This window comes from Cavia porcellus, unplaced genomic scaffold (assembly GCF_034190915.1).
Source record: "Cavia porcellus strain 051 isolate PalLab524CR breed Dunkin Hartley unplaced genomic scaffold, mCavPor4.1 scaffold_13, whole genome shotgun sequence".
Taxonomy (NCBI): Eukaryota; Metazoa; Chordata; class Mammalia; order Rodentia; family Caviidae; genus Cavia; species Cavia porcellus.
Window position 1 is genome coordinate 5,963,177 of NW_026947496.1, and position 13,503 is coordinate 5,976,679.

The following is a 13,503-nucleotide window of genomic DNA, read 5'->3' on the forward strand; positions in this document are numbered from 1 at the left end:
AGAGGGAGAAGGAAAACATATATATGGTATGGCCATGATACAGGTAATTTGCTATAATACAAATATAATGAAGTTATTTTTCTTAGAGTGCAACAAGATGGAGTCTGTGATACAGGCTGTCTGTATCCCCACCGTCCACATAGAAATGATTGCTGGTGAGATCATTACACCTGAGGGTCAGGAGTTTTTCATCTAATTAATCCATTTAATCTATACTTTGAAATTTATTCTGAAAAAAAGTGTACCTGGTATTCCCTTTCAGTACTGTGATGTTACAAGCATTTTTTAAAATTTTGTTTTATTTTAAGGGTAATAAAGTCCAGTAAAACAAAACAGAATCAAACCAATCAAAACAGAACATTGTATAAACAAAACAATAAATCAGAACAAAACAAAACAGCAAGAACCATATTGGATTTCAAGAACAGGATCAAAGGAAATCCCCCATATTTGCTGTATTGCATACTGTTATCCTCCCCAAAGATGCTCAGACCGCTGGCCCCAGGCCTGCAAAGTCAACCGAACAGTACAAGCATTCACTTGCTTTATGCCTCAGTCACTGTCAGCTCAGCCTGCCCTCTGAGAGAGCCAGCTGCCTGCACGGTGGGGAAGTGGTTTTGTTTCCAGCCCGCCCTGGTAGCTGTGCAGGGGCACCTTCTGGCTTCTCACTTCCTGGGTCCCACATGGCCTGCTTGTGCAGCTTATTGGAAGATCTAATTGTGATTTGCTGATGCACTCTACACTTTTTATGTTAAAATTCTTTAGTTTCCCTCAGTTATACTTTAAAATATTTTTTTTTAAATCTGAAAACCAATTCAGTAAAAAAAATGTCTTCCCTACTTTTGCTATTTGCAATTCAGGTCATACAATACCACCTGCGTATTTTCTCTTTTAGAAATGTCATTCATTTTTCCTTCATCCAAACTGTATATGCAGACGTGTTCCTGTGTCTGCATTTGCTGCTTAGGGAAAACAAGCACAGGCTCATTAAGCACATCTCACCCTTCTGCAAGCTGTGCAGCCCGTCATGCTGGATGCACCCCAGCTCATTCACCCGGGTTTCAGTGCAGTAGGCATCTCCCTTGTATGTGGTCACTGAAATCACAGGCAAGATGGAGGTGCACATTTTGAATGGTAAGCACTTTTTTCCATAGATGTGACTGCAACGATAGGATTGATTTGTTTTTTTTTTTTTTAAATTTTATGGGGGCTGGGGATTTAGCTCAGCGGCATAAGCACCTGCTATGCAAGCAGGTGGTCATGAGTTTGATCCTTGATACTGATAAATAAATAAAAATAAAAAAATAAAGGCTTAAAATAAAAAGAACTATAAATATCTTTAAAATTTTTTTATTTAAAGAAAAAAACCCCCAAAATAGTAAAAGGGTACAAGTAATACAGAATTTTAAAAAAAATAAGCAGTAAGAAATCACTAGTTAATAGATTACATATTGTCACCTTAGAAATAGTTGTTCAAGTTACAAAATTAAAGCCTGCAAAGTGGACATTCAAACAGTGAGACTCCAAACAGTTGTGTTCAATGATCCATCAAAAACTTAGTAATATGGTCATCTATCTTGCACACCTAAACACACTTGCAGTTGTGTCCTTTAGAGCACTTTCTTTTCCTCTCTTTTTTACAATAACATTTACACATTTTGGGTTTTATTACTCCCACAGTTCTTATTACTTTTTAGGAATGATTTCTAAAAAACAAAACAAAATGAAATGAAACAAAACAAAGCACCAAGTGTATGTGTGTGACTAACTTTACTGCCTGATTGTTAATCACATAATGAACTAGGGGCCAGGCCTTCACCTCATGCCCAAGCCCTTGGTCCCTCAGCTTGATCCATGGTACGCTGTCAAACATGGAATTTTATCCAGGATTTCACTAAAGGACCACTTCAAATCAGGTCTATTGAATATTTCTCAAATATAAAGAGTTTGCACGCAAACACCCGTACTTAGAGGTGGTAAAATGTGTCAGTGTCTCCTTCACTATGACTTGAAGTCTTCCTTCTGCAGGCCCCGACACCCAGGTCCCCCCCAGAGAGGAGCCCAGCCCTCCACAGCTTGCTGACTAACTACTGTCTACTTTGTTTTTCTAATTTAGAGAAGCCAGATTGTGTTGAGGCAGGAAACATCTGTCAAGTGCCACCTGTCAAGTACAAGTGACAATAATGGATCACTGTACCAATAAAAAAGTGTGCAAATATTAATTTGAAAGTTCTGACACAGATTTGCTTTTCTGGCATGTGTTTCTTCCTCCTGCTGGTTTTTCTCTCTAGTCAGAATGGACACAGATCGGTAGTTGCACAAACGGGAAGATAAATGACACATGACAGCAGTGGGAGAAAGGAAGCCTTGAAGATGAGTGTTTTGCAAATCTTCCTGGAGATCATGAACCAGATTAAGGCTGTCCTATAGTAGGCGTATTTTTATAAAAACAAAAAGAAAAGTGAAATCTGAGTAACTCACTTTTGACAGCCGTACACCTTTATACCCGTGGATTACTATAGAACGCCCTATACTCTGAACCACCCTGCTGTATTTCTGCTGAAGCCCAGCTTCCCACAAACTCGACCAGCTGGTTATTAAATGCATCAGGGAAGTAAGCTTTCACAGCGGTCACCGGACTCCTTTGATGGCTGAATAACTCTGGGAACTCTTTGATCAGCTGAGCCTGTACTGCTAGGTGGTTCCTGATACTTCGCTGTGATTTTCCTTCCTCTGCCCCTCAGGATTACACTTGCTTGCATGGTGGCCTGATGATTCAGTGTCCTTTGCTGTTACAGCACTTTGTCTGATAGCACTAAAGTTTGCTTAGTGATTGCTTCCAAAGTGCAGGGAGTAATTCTGTGCCTCAGGAGTTGTCCCTGCTCTAACTGACAGCTTGGAACTGTGCAGAGATGTCTCCAGAAGTTGTAAACTCTAAACAGGGAAACTTTGCTGATTGCTCATTCTTGTTTTCTTCTATTAAAGCAATTAAGCCCAAGACAACCTTTGAGCCAAACAAATGCAGTAATTGTGGAAGGAGAGGGAAAGTTGTACCTCAGGGAAATGAGGTTCAGCAGAGGGTTTCCTTCTCCCCGACAGAGCACAACTCTGACATTTGTCAGTTGCTGACAGCCCAGAGCTCTGCAATCCTAAAGGTACAAATATGACTTGGGATGCTGCACCTTGCCATGTGGACCAGCTCAGAGCTCAGGTGACCCCAGCTGCCAGGAGAGTAGGCCTGAGCCCTCCTCCTTTACTCACCTGTGCCAGGTACATTCCCCTCGGAAGATGAAATCTTAACCTCTTTTTCATGAAGCAAGGGAGCTGGTGAAAGGTCTCAGAGTCAGGACATTAACTCTTGTTTTGATTTTTAATAGGCCAAAAGTTTTAGGCGCTGGGTTCAGGGAGCTGTGACTCAAGAAAAGCTGGAGCAGCAAGGCTCACCAGAGTGTCTGGGTGGCCTTGGGGTGGCCCTCACCTCGCATTCTTCCAGAAGTTAGGATCAGTGAGGGACTTTTTATATTGCTGAGGAAGCCTCTGTTTTCTTCAGCCTTCGATTTTAAGAGTATTCTAACTTGTCAGTATCACTAGCTGTCATAAAATTTGTTTCCCTCATTTTAGATGCATTGGTGTAATTCTAAAGTAGACAGGCTTTCTCTTTTTTATTACACTGATAACTCTTTACAAACATTTGTGTTTAATATGAAGGGTTTTTTTTTACACATTTTCTTAAAATTTATGTATACTAACGTATTATGTGACTGTTTGATGTGGTTTTATTAAAGGTTTTAACCTTTATTAAAGGTATAAATTATAGTTATTCCTTGAGAATTCCTATGAATTTGGCAGGTTGTGACTCAGTACAAACTAGGGTAACTCATTTTAATTTTCTGCAGTGTTTGGCAGTTATAGCAATAGTCTCATTGTTTGTGTTGAGAAATCTGAGCTCAGAGTGGGTGCCCTTCCCTGCCTACGCTCTGGGCTTTCGATCCAGACAGGGTACTGAGCATCAACCTGAATGGAAAGTCTGTTATTATCATCCTTTCTGGTACTGGTTCACAACTCACCTAGAGAGAGGCTCCTCTGACATTTTTCAATTTGTTTTCTCAGGAACACAATAAGTGAGTGCTGAGGTGTCTCAGGGATAGATCCCAAATTTGATTCAGAGTTTTGTAATTTGGAAAGGCAAAGACAGGACTGGAAATAAGTGGGAATTCCTTGGACTAAGGAAATAAAAAGACCAAGGAAATTATTTGACGAGCCCAGAAGAGAACTGGTGAGTATATCATGGCTTTGAGGCATTTTGAATATAATCATTTTAGCAGGCTCGAGTGTCTAACTAAATATTCAATCAGTTTGTATTTGACGCTCATTAATTAATACTCCTCGGCTTGTTAAGAAAACTTGTAGCACAGCTCATTGTGCTAGACATTCAGGGTTGTGTATCTTTCCTTAATACACTGATGCAGGCAATTGTGTATTAGGAAAAGGATGCTTGAAAGCACATAACCAGTACCCACAGAGTCACAATGCTCTTTGTTGCCAAACCTTAGTACAAACTGTGTTTACACAGTTCATGCTGACATGGACCTGCAGGACAGTGAATTCAAAGGGAATTCCTTAATACTCGGTAGAAAACCAGAGAGGGCTGCTTGCCTGAATGTATTCCAGATTTGTTATGTAGCCCACAAAGAAACCCAGGAATTAGATCAGAGATTTTGGGTTCTTTCATTTTAGAGAAGCTTTCCCTAGTTTGACACAAACTGCTTCTGTGAGAAATGAGATTGGAACATTTAGGTGTAAAAGAGTCCAGTGCAACCCAAACCTATGGCATGCAAACGGTGCTGGATGATAAAGACTAATGCAGTGCATTGTTATCTGGTGGGAAAAAGCATCTAGTTGGAGCCTCCTGCAAATTACTGTTTCTCCCAAGGTCTTGCAGTAGCTGGGAAATTCTATTGCAACTCTGTCTTTGAGTGTTGTTTCCAGAGCTATGACTCCCCAAAACATTGTGCTGCATTCAGCCATTATTGAGGAGCCTAATTCATAAGCTGCTCTCATCGCATGGCACGGGTGATGCCCGATTATTCCCCATCTTCTAGTCTACCTTAGTAAACATCAACACATCCAGAATGGATCTGGGCTTCACACAGAGGTCCTTGAGGTCACTCACGGGGAACTCAGAACTCTCCTCACTCTTTCTTGGATAATAGTTCAAGGGCTCCTGTATGGTACTGCCCACCCGCTACAGGAATTTCGGGTGAGGGAGGGGTGGCATACATGCTGATATTTAACACTGGTGAGATATATAGTGCTTTTCACAAGTACATTGGTTTTGCTGGTAACTAAAAAATAATATCTCCATTGAAATTTAGACATTTGAATACTGACCCTTAAGATGAATTTGAGAGTACATAGAATCAACCACAGAGAATGCCATACAAAAGGAAATCATGTCCCAAAGATGTGTATCATTACAGACATTGTGACTGTCCTTTGTACTTCAGAAAACTGCTAGAGACAGAAGCAGTTTTTGCAGATATTGACAAGCATTACTGATGCTTTATTGGCCCCAGGTTGTCCTGTATATGAATAAGAAATGGCTTTAAACCTTGTCAAGGGAATCATCTTCCTCTCTCCAACTGTGCTTGGCATTCTGGGGAATGTTACTGTGTTTGTGAATTATGTTCTCCTCCTTGGAGGCACCGAGATGAAATCTGTACAACTTATTCTCATTCACTTGGCTTTTACAAATATCATCATACTTTTTGCAAAAGGGATTCCTAAGACAGTATCAGCTTTTGGGCAGGGACTCTTCCTCCATGACACAGGCTGCAAGATTATTGTTTACCTGGAGCGGGTGGCCCGGGGCCTCTCCATCTGCACCAGCAGCCTCCTCACAGTGACACAAGCCGGCACCATGAGTCCCACAGACTCCATGTGGAGGAGGCTCAAGCTGAAGTCACCAAGGCACATCCTTTCCATATTCATCTGGTTTTGGATTCTCAATTCCTTAATAAGCATGAACTTACCGCTTTCTATCATAAGCATCAACAGTGTGAACATATCACAAATTACTAAAGATGACAAGTATTGCTATTTTGTACCTGAAGGATGGATAATAAGATGGACATTTCTCATGCTGATGGTTCTACGGGATGCTGTGTTTCTGGGCATCATGGGTGGGTCCAGTGGCTACCTGGTATTTCTTCTCCGCAGGCACCACCAGCGTGTTCTCCACCTGCAGAGCTCCAAGTTCCTCTACAAAACTCCCCCTGAGATCAGAGCTGCTCAAAGCGTTCTCTTTCTGATGCTCTGTTTTCTTGTCTTTTATTGGGCAGATTGTGCTTTTTCCATGTTGTTTAGCTCCTCTCTCAATATTAATTCTGTGATGTTAAATATTCAAGAATATGTAACCCTTGGTTATGCCATGCTGAGCCCATTTGTGCTGATTCACAGAGATGAACAGCTGGGTACATGTTGTCACAGTCAAGAGGACAGCAAAACACACAAGAACTGTTTTACTGATTTTTTCTGTAACTAAATTTGAAATGAATCTTAGTTCTGCAATCCCATGTATAAAGCAGAATAGAGTCAAAGTAGCTGAGATGCATAGGGATTTGTGGTCAGACTATCAGCCTGCTGACTGCAGCCCTTAGCTGACACAATGCACCGAAGACTTGAATGACACAGAACTCTGTCCTTCTGCTGTGCCCCTCCCCAAATGGCATCAAATGTGTGAGCATGAGCCTGGTGTTTCACTGCCAAAGTTCTTGTGGGGATCAAGACCACAGTTTGGTAAATTTTATCCAAAACATTAGTGCATCCACATTTTTGCCCAGGATTTCCACTTGTAGGTCAGTTTTATAGAGATGCTTATTCTTTATATTCAGAAAAGTATGGGACATTCTTTACCGTTCATTAGTTCATAAGCACAATAGTGACAAAAGAGCTGTTTGAAATCATAAAAAGAGACCTATCAGTTGTCACTTTGAGGCGGAGTAGGCCTGTGAATGAGTAATAGATTCAAAGTGCCATAAGCACGTTACACTTCATATTAATATGAAATGACTATCTAGAGGAGTGAAGTCAAAGTATAAGTTCTGGCCACTGATTGTTTCATATAGTAAGTACTGTTTTGTGACTCTCCAATTTTACTGAGCTTTATAAATGGAATGTTATGCCATTGATGATGTATAAATAAATTATATCTGAAAAAATTTTGGCGTGTTTGTACACATCATTTGTTAGAGCACTGAAACTGCCTACAACACTGTTAATTTCCTTATCCATTTTTATAGTGACATCTTTGCTTTTTAAAAAATTTTTATTTAAAAAAGATTAAGATAAAAGAGGACATAACAACACGAGTCAGAACAGAACAATTTAAGTAACATAGTGTTTTACCACAAGACAACCAGACGTAACAGTAGTTACCAATAGTGTCTCTTTCCTTGAAATACTTGAGTATACCTTCATATACTACAGCATCAAATGTAACAAGACAATGTAAAACCATTCAAGAGAATGGAAAGTGTTACAGGGTATTCAGAACCAACTAACAGAAAATGAACAATGGTTACTATATTATCTCCTTGTCCATAAAAATTTTGTTTATACTATCATATATATATGATAAAATCCAATAAGATACAACATGATAAAACAGATGGAGACAGAAGAACAAAAGCTTGGTGGGACTTCAAAACGAGATGATATTAAATCAGCATTAGCTATTATAGTGTCTTGTTTTCTTCAGAATATATGTTTATACCATCATGGACAATAAAATCAAACAACCCAGAATAAAACCATTCCAACTAATGAATGAAAAAATTATAAAGCTTCAAAGTAATATAATGGGGAATCATGATCACCACATACTTTTATGTATTTTTACCATTTCTTACTAGGGAAACTATTCGGTATTTATATATATGTGAGTTTGACTTATTTCGCTTGTGAGGATGGTCTCAAGCTGCGTCCATTTCTTTATAAACATCTCAATGTGATCATTCTTTATTGCTGAGTACTGCTCCATTGTATAAAAATACCACATCTTTTTTATCCATTCCTCAGTTGATGGACACTTGGGTTGTTTCCAAGATCTGGCGATTTCAAATTGTGCTTCTATAAACCTGGGTGCACATATATCACTGTGGTCCGATGCTTTCAGTTCTTCTGGGAATATGCCTAGAAATGGAATAGCTGGAACAAATGGGATTTCCAATGCCAGCTTTTTGACAAATCTCCAGACTGACCTCCACAATGGTTGCACCAGTCTACACTCCCACCAATTGTGCAGGAGAGTTCCTTTTCCCCCACAGCCTCTCCAGCATTTGTTGTTGGTGTTTTTCTTGATCCTGGCCATGCTTTCAGAAGTGAGATGGAATCTCAGTGTGATTTTAATTTGCATTTCTCTAGTGAGTAATGATGATGAACATTTTTTCATGTATTTATTTGATATTTGTATTTATTCATTTGAGAAGTGTGTATTCGTCTCAGATGCCCATTTTTGGATTGGATCTTTGAATTTTGGGGGTCTGATTTTTTAATTTTGTATGTTTTAGATAGAAGTCGTTTGTCTGAGGGACAGTTCACTAAGATTTTTTCCCAGTTTGTGGGTTTTCTTTTCACTATGCTGGAGATCTCTTTTGACATGCAGAAACTTTTTAATAAGAGGTGATCCCGGTTACTGATTTCCCGTGAGATTTGATTCCTGTTCGGGAATTCTCTACCTACCCCTATGTCTTCAAGGTTTTTACCCAATTTGTCTTCCAATAGATTTCTTCCAATAGATTTCTGTTTTAATATTCAGATCTCTGATCCATTTAGATTTTAATTTAGTACACGATGATAGGCACGATAGTACACGATGATGGGTCTAGTTTTAGATTTTGGCATATGGAGAGCCAGTTTTTCCAACACCATTTATTAAAGTGACTGTCGTTCTTCCAGTGAACATGTTTGGCCTCTTTATCAAAGATGAGGTGGTTGCAGTGTGTTTGTAGTTGTGGTTGTATCTTCTAATCTATTCCATTGGTCTTCGGCTCTGTTTTTATTCCAGTACCATGTTGATTTTCCTACAGTTGCTTTGTAGTATAACTTCAAGTCAGGGATTGTGATGACTCCTGCCTTGCCTTTGCTGCTTAGAACTCTCTTTGCTATTCTAGGTCTCTTCTAGTTCCAGATGAATTTTAGGAGTGATTATCTAGATCTATAAAGTATTTTGATGGTATTTTTGTCGGGATTGCATTGAATCTGTATAAGAGTTTTGGTAGAAAGGCCATTTTTACAATATTTATTCTCCTATTCATGAACAAGGATGTCTTTCCATTTTCTGAGATAATCTTCAATGTATTTTTTCAGTGTATTATAATGTTCCCTATATAGATCTTTCACTTCTTTCATGAGAAGAATTCCTAAATATTTCATTTTCTCAGTTGCTAATGTGAAGGGTGTGCCTTCTCTTATTTCTCTGTCAGTGATTTTGTTGTTAGTGTTATAGGAATGCTGTTGATTTTTGCATCCGGCTACATTGCTGAATTTATTTATTATATCTAGGAGACTTTCAATGGAGTTTAGGGGGTCTTCTATGTAGAATATCATGTCATCTGCAAATAATGATAATTTAACTTCTTCTTTTCCTATCTTTACCCCTTTTATTTTTCTCTCTCTTTTCTAATTGGCTCTGGCTAGTATTTCTAGTACTATATTAAATAGAGCGGTGCTAAGGGACATCCTTGTCTTGTGCCTGATTTTAAGGTAAAGGCCTTCAGTTTTTGGCCAATTAGTATGATACTGGCTGGTGGTTTGTTATAGATGGCCTTTATTATATTGAGGTAAAGACCATCTATTCTAATTTTCTGTAAGGTTCTTATCATAAATGAATGTTGGACCTTATCAAAAGCTTTTACTGCATCTATAGAAATGATCATGTGATGCTTATTTTTGGTTTTATTGATATGGTGGATTACATTTATTGATTTATGTATGTTAAACCATCCCTGCATGCCTGGGATGAATCCCACTTGGTCATGCTGTATAATCTTCTTGATGATTTGCTGCATCCTGTTTGCCAATATTTTATTGAGGATTTTTGCATCTGCATTCTTTAGGGAGACTGGCCTGTAGTTCTCTTTTTTAGTTGGGTCTTTCTCTGGTTTTGGTACTAGAGTAATATTTGCTTCCAGGAATGATTTAGGAAGGATTGCTTCCCTTTCAATTTCACTGAAGAGTTTGAGGAGTGTCGGCATTTAGTTGTCTTTGTTTTTCTTGTAGAATTCCACAGTGCATCCATCTGGACCTGGGCTCTTCTTTGTAGGTAGGGACTTAAGTACATTTTCTGTTTTTTATTATTTAAAGAGAATAAAAGGAAGGAAATAAAATAAAAAAAACAAAGCAGTAAAAGGGTACAAATAATACAGAATTTCAAGGAAAAAATACAGTAAGATATCACTAGTTTATAGGTTACATATTGTAATCTTTGAAATAGTTGTCCAAATTATAAAATTAAAGCATGTAAAGTGAACATTCATACAACGAGATTGCACACAGTGCTGATCAATGATCCAACAAAAGCTCAGTAATATGGATTTCCATCTTATACACTTAAACATACATGCAGTTATATCGCTTGGACCACCTTCCTTTCCTCTCTTTTAATAACAATTACACTTTTTGGGGTTTTTTAATCCCAGAATTCTTATTATTTTTTGGAGAGAATAAAACTTAACGTGGCTAAACAAAACAGAGTTGGCTCGAACAAAAGGATGGGCATAGTACATGATGTAAAAATAGAATATCAGGTGATCTAAAATGGTTACCATTGTGCCTCTTGCTATTTTTTTTAAAAAGTTGCCTATATTGTCAGGTATAATAGAATCGATCAAAACAGTACAGAACAAGACCAATAAAACCTACACTGGAGACCTTACAGGATTTCAAAAGAAGATAATAGTCAAACCATAATGGGCACCTTAGTGAATCTTATTGCCTTCAAAGTGGTTGCCTATACCCTCAAACTTGAAACTATCAAACAAAATTCTATCTTCACTTTCATTAAGGCGGTTTTTACAACTTTCAGTGGAGTTTTTTATTTCCTGTATATCTCTGTGCATCTGCATTATGTATTCTGTTTGTTTCTTATATTGCTCGCCTAGGGATTCTATCTTTTTGTTTAGTTCCTCCAATTTTTTATCTGTGTTTTCTTTAGATATATTTAGAATCTCTTTCATTTCTTTTATCATTTCTTCTTTTATCTGGGAGATTATTTCGAGTTTGAATTTCTTTAAAGCTTCCTGGAGTTGCTTGTCAATTTCAGTAGCTATTGTGTCTGATATATGAGTTGGATGGGATATATTTTCTTCTAAGTGCATTCCTCCTAGGGTTTCCTGAGATTGGCTGGAGGTTTGAGGTTGTAATTCGTCTTTCGTTTTGTCATTTTCCTATATTTCTGTGTTTCAAGTGTTATTTGAAAGCTTCCTCAGGATCTGTTGAAAATCCCCTTCTATGTTTGCAGCTACTGAGACTCTGGCACCATGCTACCCCAAGCCATTGGGCCTGCAGAACCAATGGCCCTCCTCTGCTTGTTCAGAACTCCGCAGTTCCAGACAAGCTGGGCCTCAGGGACACTGTGCGCCCACCTGCCCCTAGGAAGCTCCACAGCTCTTCAATTGCAGCCGGGTTAGGGTACTCACCACAGGCTGCGGTGCCTCAGGAGCCTGTGATCCCTCCCTGCTTGCAGGGATATCCACAGTCCTCCAGACAAAGGAAGGCGCAGCAGCAAAACAGGCTGGGCTCGGGGTATAGTGTGGGCCCACCCGTCGGAAGCTCAGCAGACCTCCAAGTGCAGCCAGGATGGGGAGGCGGATGTAGTGGCCTCTAACCCTCTGCTCCACTTCACTGCACCTGGAGGCCTGGGGGGTCCGGAACAGTCTGAGATTTGGGCAGAGTGTGCTGAGCACTCACCACAGGCCGAGGTGTCTCAGGAACCTGAGATCCCTCCCTGCTTGCAGAGATATTCAGTCCTCCAGACAAAGGAAGGGGCTTCTGCAGGCACTCCAGATCTGCCCAGCTTCTCCTCTGCACACCGATGGCTAGGCGCAGCTGGGCTCGGGGGATAGTGCAGGCCCTGTGGGACGTTTTCTTCCAGGGTGTCATGGGCTGGAGCAGGAGGGACATGGCTTTCCACCTGTATGAGCCTCACAAGCGTGTGCTCTACCTGCACAGCTATGGGTTGGCAGTGAGTTCCTGCCCAGAAATCATAGCTACCATAAATATCCTCATCCTCATAACCTTTTTCCTTTTCTTTTTGTGGACAGATTTTATGTTATCCTTCAACTAAGGGTCCACGGTGGGCCATGGAATCGCACTCCTGTATATTAAATTATTTCCAGAACTTGGTTATGCGGTTCTCAGCCCCTTTGTCCTGATGAGCAGAGATGTTGCTGTCACTAAATGCTGGTGAGTCCAGACTGAAGTACATGGTCCCAACTTCTCTGCCTATTGCTCCACAAACTAAGGGTATCTGTGTTAGCGACTGACTCATCCTGTTATTGGAATTTTTAAAATGCTGCTTTACTCAACATTCAGAACAATACAAATGATTTTAGTATTACTACTGTTTTTTAAGAAGCATGGCACTAGGCAATTTAAGGCTGATCAGAGGATACCAGAATTAGGAAAGAGTTTCTTATGAACCTCCCACTTTGCTTACCGGGGAAAAATTGTGCAGCACTGGCGTTTAGGACATTGATTCCCTCTACCCTGTCAGACGTTTTAAGCCAAGGAGGACACAGGGGAATTCGGTTCCCACCCTTGTGTCCACAAAGTGGGGCTCAGATCTCATATAAGGGAGGTCACCCTGAGCTTAGTGAGTCCTGGATACTGTACACTGCTCATGCTTTCCCAGCTACCCCCTGTGGGAAAGAACAGAGTGAAGTGAGGCTGACCCCTGCCTCTGCTTGGTGGGGATCCACTGGTGAAGAACTGACTCTCGCTATTTTTGATGAGTTGGGTTCACCCTGCTGATTGCTTGACTTTGGAGGCTTCCAGAAGTGCTAAGGAAACTCTGAGGGTCAGCACTCAAACTGGAAGTCAGAGCCCTGCTGGGTTTCAGGAGCCCCTCCAGGTCCAGCACCAGATGCAGCACATCCTTAGTGCTCTGCACACCCACCCCGCAGCTTCTAGCCAGCCCAGCCCAGGCAGCCCTGGCTTATCTGCCCTCACTTTGGGGCTACAGAAGAACATTGGGGCCTTGCTCCGTTGACAGTGACCGTGGGCTTCTGGAAGGAAAGCCTAGGTCCATTGCAGGCGCAAAGAGACCCTGGCCTCAAGGCTCCCTATGCCACCCTCTGGAACACCATGGACGCCTCCTGAGCAGGCAACATGGAGGACAGCATAGCCATGTACAGCAGGGGCCCCAGAGCTCCTTGCCAGAAGCTCAGAGGGCCCAGCCTGGAGAGGGGTCTGGATCTGCAGCGAACAACCTCACCTGGGCCA

At 40.6% G+C, this 13,503-nt stretch overlaps 1 protein-coding gene and 1 pseudogene across 1 annotated transcript; both read left to right on the plus strand.

The window, feature by feature from the left end:
- Positions 1-5,599: 5,599 nt before the first annotated feature.
- On the plus strand, positions 5,600-6,544 carry Cavporv1r658 (vomeronasal 1 receptor cavPorV1R658). The gene has a single exon (NM_001167436.1). It carries the CDS (start codon positions 5,600-5,602, stop codon positions 6,542-6,544), a length of 945 nt encoding a protein of 314 aa, NP_001160908.1.
- A 5,469-nt stretch (positions 6,545-12,013) lies between these two features.
- Cavporv1r-ps715 (vomeronasal 1 receptor cavPorV1R-ps715 pseudogene) lies at positions 12,014-12,469 on the plus strand (annotated as a pseudogene).
- The last annotated feature ends 1,034 nt before the right edge of the window (positions 12,470-13,503 follow it).